Source organism: Gossypium arboreum, chromosome 5 (assembly GCF_025698485.1).
Source record: "Gossypium arboreum isolate Shixiya-1 chromosome 5, ASM2569848v2, whole genome shotgun sequence".
NCBI classification, from domain to species: Eukaryota; Viridiplantae; Streptophyta; class Magnoliopsida; order Malvales; family Malvaceae; genus Gossypium; species Gossypium arboreum.
Window position 1 is genome coordinate 65912907 of NC_069074.1, and position 7772 is coordinate 65920678.

At 35.6% G+C, this 7772-nt stretch overlaps 1 protein-coding gene across 1 annotated transcript; it reads left to right on the top strand.

Annotated features, from left to right (window-relative positions):
- Positions 1-273: 273 nt before the first annotated feature.
- Positions 274-7387, top strand: LOC108453296 (putative potassium transporter 12). The gene is made up of 9 exons (XM_017751320.2): positions 274-1130; positions 1776-2004; positions 2103-2351; positions 3405-3455; positions 3873-4133; positions 4509-4561; positions 4664-4778; positions 4913-5167; positions 5867-7387. Exons 1-9 carry the CDS (start codon positions 870-872, stop codon positions 6916-6918), a joined length of 2526 nt encoding a protein of 841 aa, XP_017606809.1. The 5' UTR covers positions 274-869; the 3' UTR covers positions 6919-7387.
- Positions 7388-7772: the final 385 nt, after the last annotated feature.

Genomic DNA, 7772 nt, shown 5'->3' on the forward strand with positions numbered 1-7772 from the left:
AATTAATTTTACTGCTATCACTATTTTAATATTATCGAAATGTATCCCACCCTCGTTCAAATGAAGCATTAGTTTAAGATGTAATATGTGGAGGAAGGAAGGAAACATAAAATTATCTTTGTCCCACCATTGCTGCAATTATCCGCCAATAGCATTCCTTTTATAGGTTATACTGGAAGGTCGTTTCTTTGTGTTTATCGTCATAACACTGCGATTAAATTAAAATTGAAATAAATTGAATTTTGAACATGACCTTTTTTTTCTTTTTAGCACAAAACTTAGAATATAAAACAAATAACACAATGAGTCGTCGATTGCATTAATCCTTTCATCGTCACCAAAAGCCAGCCAAGACAGCAACGCTTAACATTACTTGTAATAATCATCCTACTCAACAGTTACATTCTTCTTTTTTTTGTCTGAAATTCTTGGCATCCCTTAATTTCATTGTGTCAGACTCCCACGAAAAAATAATCCCCCGGCAAAAAAAAAAAAAAAAGAAAAAAAACATTGAACTTACCCGTGTATATCCTTTTATTCTTAAAAATTATATTTAGTAGCCTTTGCTGTCCTATCCTAACTAATAATTGCTCTGGTCTCTGCAATAAGTTCAGAAGGGGACCCATTGAAGGAGTTAAGACCAGGAACAGTTTGAACAACACCCCCATATCAAGTTATCAACCTTAGAAGAAAACAGGAGACTGAATCCTGACACTGAAGAAGAAGCACTAGACATAAAAGGGTAGTACTTTCTTTTTTTCTTCACAAAGATTTGATTGGCTGAGGCTTTTCTTATCTTATCCTCCAGAAAAAAAGGGAGTCTTTTTACAGACAAGGAAGCCCTTTTTGAAGTGGGTATTCAAGGGGATATGGAAGAAGATTGGATTGAAGAGAGAAGCAGCGTGAGACTGAGGGGTAGAACTTTCAGTGGTGGAGGGGTGAGCGAGTCAAGGTGGGTGGATGGTAGTGAGGTGGACTCAGAGTCACCTCCTTTGTCAATGTTTGATGATAACGAAGCCAAAGAAGGGTATGGATCTTTGAGGAGGAGACTGGTTAAGAAGCCCAAGAGAGTTGATTCCTTTGATGTTGAAGCCATGGAGATTGCTGGTGCTCATGGTCACCACCCTAAGGTATTGAATTTGTTTTATCTCCATTTCATGAAGATTCTATACTTGGGAAGATATTTGCATATGATAATGCTTTTTGTTTCTTTTACTCTTCAATGTTCATTCTTGGAACAGCTCTATTTTTCAACTTCTGATATATACTCTTTAAAGTTTGAATCACTAATGAAGTTTAGGATAAAAGAGAATATATAAATGAGTTCAGCAGTGGGAAGAGATTCATTAGACTCATTGCTCTAGCAAGTGCTGTGATTGAAGAGTCCTCAAGTTTCTGTTATATTCATTTGGCTCAACTTGGCTCATTTATGACTTTTATATGGACTACAAATTTGGGGCAAGTTTTTTGTTGTTGGTATATAGAGAAAATAGTGTCTTTCGATCAACGGTGGAGAGGAATTAGTACTTTCTAGAGGAGAAAATAATTAGGGTCCAACAGACTATAGCTAGGAAATTATACAAGTTGTTTTTCTTTCGTTGTTGATTAGCTTTTTATACTGAGAATGCATGTATTTCTGTCATTGAAAGTCAACTACGGACCTTATCGTGTCTTCCATAACTCAAAAGAATTGTTCTGTCATTTTTGCAAATGAACTTAGTTCCATTAAGCTCAACTATATTCTCTTACTAAAATGTAGTACTTTAATCAATCAGGACATATCCACTTGGCACACTCTTGCATTGGCCTTTCAAACACTCGGGGTTGTGTATGGTGACATGGGCACAAGCCCTTTGTATGTTTTCAGTGATGTCTTCAGCAAAGTCAAAATACAATCAGAAGTGGATATCTTGGGTGCTTTATCACTGGTGATGTATACAATAGCTCTACTCCCCTTGGTAAAATACGTGTTTGTAGTGCTTAAAGCCAATGATAATGGGGAGGGTAAGGGCTTTTCATAGTAATCCTCTTATTCTCCTTACTTTTTACTGGATATTTTGAAGATCATTTACATGTTAACATATAAATTGATGCAATTGTAGGGGGAACCTTTGCATTGTACTCACTGATTTGCAGGTATGCGAAGGTCAACATGCTGCCAAATCGTCAACCGGCAGATGAACAGATATCAAGTTTTAGGCTCAAACTGCCTACTCCAGAGTTAGAAAGGGCTTTAAGCATAAAAGAGACTTTGGAAAGGAGATCATCCTTGAAGACCCTCCTGTTGCTATTGGTCTTGATGGGAACTTCCATGGTCATAGGAGATGGTATTCTGACCCCCGCAATATCAGGTAGATAGATGTGTACCAATCTTCCATTTAAGTTAACAAAATCAAGTTTTAAACAAGTATTGCAATTTCTGTCTTTGCTTTTTCTGTGACTGGTATTTGATTCTTTGAACCTGAATGTTGTCTTTGTTAGTTGCATTAAAATTTGTCTCACAACTATTTAGAATTCATGATGTCTTAAGTATGGCAGCTTCTTCTAATTCATGTGATTCAAGAAAATGCTTTGTAACTCATAGTTGAATAACTTAAATAGATTCTACCTTAGAAAATGAAGACGATTTGATACAGTCCATTAGTTCCGTGTGACAGTTGTTGGGACAGACCTCAAAATTTTAATATGCTATGAAGAGAGCAAGCTTCTATTATCATTAGTAGACATCATTTGCAGGGTCATCCATGTAATGTGAGTGTTGGAGCATAATGGATTCCTTACGGAGAATCAGTTTGCAAATCTCTGCAATTATATAGACAAGATGAATTACTTGCAAGTTTTATTGGAGGATACTCAAAACTTGAAATGTGCTGAATCTGAAGCTTAAGTTGAATTTTAAGATAAAGACTTTACAACCTTTTCTGTGAACAAGGTTCCCTGCCCTGGGTTTACATGTAGTTAAGTTCTACTCTGCTTATGCATCTTTGTTGAAACGAATTGTAAAGTTCCCTAGGACATTTCATTGATATCCAATAGTTAACTTAAATATGTTTGGTGTTTACTGTGCAATTGCTCACTGTAAGGTCACAGAACTGCAGCTACGGCTTTGATATTTTGGTAGCCTAAGCATGGTAAGGAACTTGAAGTCTTCAACTTGCAAGTCTCAGTTAATTTCCACTTGCCTATCAAACAGCAAACCAAATTTTTGCTCTTGTTCTTCGGTAGTTGAATTGGCGAAATGATGTTACTTTCTCTGCTTGATAGAATTGATTGGCATTTTTTGTATGTGTTTTTCTTTTTCTTGCTGTAGTGCTCCTAATTTTAGCTGCTGCTAAGTTAGCAATGTTCACCATCTTGCCTGAGCTAATACTAATATTAGATTTTGTAATAACTTTCTATTGCAGTTATGTCTGCTGTAAGTGGTCTTCAGGGTGCAGTAAAAGGCTTTGATACATGTGGGTACTTTTCATTTGCTTTGGTTTCATATAAAATATTTATGATTCATTAAGTGCCATCTTCTATGAAAGAACTGAAAAAGTATTTCTAGTAGATGGAGAATAGGCATAAGGCACCCATCATATGATTCCATTTTTTCTTCTCTTCCATACAGTACTTGTGTGTATTCTTATATTTATTTGAAGGAGCATCTTGATGGTTGGGGGAAGTTGAGGAGCCTTTGGTTTGATTCTAAATGACTTTCTACTTGGTTGAATATTGTATTACCCACTGGATACTGGTTCTTATTACACGTGCAACATGATACAAGGCAATTCTTAACTAATAAATAATGATTCAAGCTTTAGCATATAAACTAATTTGGTTTTTCATTGATGAACATTAGCGTTTACCTTCATTTATCTATTTGTTCACAGCTGCAGTTGTTGTTTTTTCAATTGTAATCCTTGTGGCATTGTTCAGCATACAACAGTTTGGAACCAGTAAAGTTGGTTTCTCATTTGCTCCCGCACTTGCTTTGTGGTTCTTCTCTCTGGGTTCAATAGGAATTTACAATCTAGTGAAGTATGATATTACAGTTATCAAGGCAGTCAATCCAGCTTATATTTATTTTTTCTTCAAGAAGAACAGCAAAGATGCATGGTCTGCTCTTGGAGGTTGCATTCTGTGCATTACAGGTGCAGTATGCTTTTAAATATTGGACCTTTAGCATTGAAGTAGTGATTATTGTCATAAAGGTCTCACGTTGTTATGAATAATTGAATGTTGAAAATCTGCAAAAACCCTTGATTGCGCTTCAAGTGCAGATGAAATTATATATATTGATGATGCCCTAGTGGAATGCCAAAGATGCACATGCTAGAGAATATCACCATGCAAATACTTTTCTTGAAGCCCTTAAAATTTTGTTGATTTATATGAATATATTTTTATAACCTGAAAAAAATATTGCACAATACTTTTTTTTAATGTTTGAGTGAGCAACTTCTCCATATGAAGTTGTAGTGTACAACCCTCTTTTAGTAGCATAACATGCTTATTTGTTATTACAGGAGCTGAAGCGATGTTTGCCGATTTAGGGCATTTCTCTGTACCAGCCATACAGGTTGGCTCTTCTATTAATTCATCTTAGCACTTTCTTGAAGAATGACCTTGGCTTTCCCATTCACTAAATGACTCTTATAACAAATTTGTATTCCCTCTTCAGATTGCCTTTACCTTTGTAGTGTTTCCCTGTCTTCTCCTCGCATACATGGGCCAGGCTGCGTATCTAATGAAATACCCTGAGTCTTCAGATAGAATTTTCTATGATTCTGTTCCAGGTTACTGTTGCCCGATGTGCTGCTTATCTTCTTTGCCCATTTCATTTATTTTTCAAATACTATAATCAGGAAATTTTGGTTTTTGCTTGGTGCTGGTTTTGACACATTATATTTTGCTTCTTATGAACAAACAGAGAGCCTTTTCTGGCCAGTTTTCGTGATAGCTACTCTTGCTGCTATGATTGCGAGCCAAGCAATGATATCTGCTACATTTTCATGTGTCAAGCAGGCTATGGCTCTTGGTTGCTTCCCAAGAATGAAGATAATTCACACCTCGAGGAAACTGATGGGCCAAATTTATATCCCTGTGATAAATTGGTTTTTGATGATCATGTGTGTAGTTGTTGTTTCCATCTTCCGCAGCACCACTGATATCGCCAATGCATATGGTTAGCATTTTCTCTTACATCAACCCCTCTTTCTCTCCTCTTTGCTCCTCTCATTCCCAGAAAGTGTCCTTTTGGTTCATTCAAAACAATGATAGTTCCTTTTCTTTAATGTTTTTTTACAATGTTAAGAATGATCCCTTGGTTTTACATGCTCTTTGGGTACCCTTTAAGTGTCTTTTCTGGTAGACTCGGGAAATATACTATTTCTTTTATTAATGATATATGCAGCTTCGGAGTTTTTACTCTAATATAGATTGATTGTGTTTCACATATATTTGCATAGTTTCTGATTTACAGATTTTTTAGTGTAAACATTCCAATTCTATAATGTTGAACTTAAGATTTATAATTGGTCAGTGACAAATGGTTGCTATTTTCCTCTCTTGATACTTTCTTATGTCATCATAGCGCAATAACTCCCACTTTGTTTTGGATTCTTATTGGTTTTTATTTATTTAATTGCTGTCTATCCCAACACTAATGTTATATTTCGCTGTATAGTATTTTGTCAAATCTAATGCTTAATTGATTCTAAAACATCGTATTATTTGTTATGCTATTGAGTAGAAATACTGATACTGCACTTTCCACAAAAAATCATAATGATTCATGAACAGGGAAGGAGCTCATAAGCTAATAGCTTCTAGTCTAATCTTATGATGGTTGCTTCTCTGATGCCCATCTAAATTGTTTTTGCAGGCATAGCTGAAGTTGGTGTTATGTTGGTCACGACCACATTGGTGACACTTGTAATGCTTTTAATATGGCAGACCAATTTGTTTATGGCTTTGTGCTTTCCGCTTGTATTTGGATCAATAGAGCTTATCTACTTCTCTGCTGTTCTTTCCAAAGTCTTAGAGGGAGGTTGGCTTCCACTCGTTTTTGCTAGTTTCTTTCTCTCTGTCATGTACATTTGGAACTATGGCAGTGTGTTGAAGTACCAGAGTGAGGTCAGAGAGAAAATATCCATGGACTTCATGCTTGAACTCGGCTCTACACTTGGGACTGTGAGAACTCCGGGGATGGGTTTGCTATACAATGAGCTTGTACATGGCATTCCCTCGATATTCGGGCAGTTTCTACTTAGCCTGCCTGCCATCCATTCTACTGTTGTTTTTGTTTGCATCAAATACGTCCCTATTCCTGTGGTCCCACAGGAGGAGAGATTTCTTTTCCGAAGAGTTTGCCCGAAAGACTACCATATGTTTCGGTGTATTGCTAGATATGGTTACAAAGATATACGAAAGGAGGATCATCATGCATTTGAGCAACTTTTGGTTCAAAGCCTTGAGAATTTCTTGCGAAAAGAAGCTCAAGAGCTTGCCTTGGAGAGTGGTTTGCACGAAATGGATCTTGATAGTGTTTCGGTGAGCTCAAGGGATTACAGAACCAGGGATGTTCCTGGTAATGAGGAGCTTAAAGTCCCATTGATGCTTGACATGAGATCAGAAGAAGCAGAAACATCCAACTCAGAAGCTGCTTCAGCAGCGTTGCCCTCTAGCATCATGTCATCAGAAATAGATCCAAGTTTGGAATATGAGCTTTCAGCATTGCGAGAAGCAATCGATTCTGGATTTACATATTTCCTGGCACATGGAGATGTGAGAGCCAAAAAGAACTCATTTTTCCTCAAGAAACTCGTCATAAACTACCTCTATGCATTCCTAAGGAGAAACTGTCGAGCCGGGGCCGCAAATATGAGCGTACCGCACATGAATATCTTGCAGGTAGGTATGACATACATGGTCTGATGATTTTTCCATCCATTTTATTTGCTGATGATGCACCCCGGCCATTTCCTGTTAAAATATTGTTCATCTACTCTCAATAAGTTTGAGGATTAAGCCAAGAATGATAGAATATTTGTACATCATGATTGGCTGTCAGTGAAAATTTATGTTGACCTATTTCTTGCATTCGTCTTTCTGTCATTTTGATCCACTGTTTCAGCTTTAATAAAGTTATTGCTCTTAGCTCGTTATCATTGAGATTGTGCGCGGTAACGATGGAAACAAGACATTTGTGATGGTAAGTTATTTGCTCTTAGCTAGATTGGTATAGGTATTCTTGGTATAGGTATTCTTGTTAGAACAAGATACTTAGGTTCGAATGCATTTATCCTTTGAGAAGGAGTTATCCGTAGTTTTAAGCATTGTATAAAATAATATCATAAGTTTTTGTACTTTTCAATGATTTGAAATTTAATCTTATTTATAGGCATTTATTCCTTTACTATTTAGATTTTAAAATTTATATTCAATTGTTAATATTAAATTTTGTTGTTAAATTGACAGGTGCTATATTTTGAAGAAGAAAATGATTCACTTGATAGCAATGTAATTAAAAATAAATTTAAATTTAACAAAATAATTTTTAAAGAATTTAAATTTTAAAATTTGAAAAATCAATGGACTAAAATTTTAAAGATAAAATTTACAAAGTGTACGAGGATTAGTGACATATTTTAATAAAATTTAAATCTTGTTTAGGTTTTATCATTGTTTAGTAATATTTAAGCTGTTTATGTTATTACCATTATTTTATTAAAAAGTAAATTGATTTCATTTTCAAACTCATGAATTTTTAGAATATAATATTTTGAAAG

Bases quoted from the DNA above. Each gene is read 5' to 3' on its own strand.
- LOC108453296 (XM_017751320.2), top strand. From the start codon at position 870: ATGGAAGAAGATTGGATTGAAGAGAGAAGCAGCGTGAGACTGAGGGGT. The intron at 1,131-1,775 runs GTATTGAATTTG...TTAATCAATCAG, and splicing joins CTCATGGTCACCACCCTAAG to GACATATCCACTTGGCACAC. The intron at 4,562-4,663 runs GTTGGCTCTTCT...TTCCCTCTTCAG, and splicing joins TCTCTGTACCAGCCATACAG to ATTGCCTTTACCTTTGTAGT.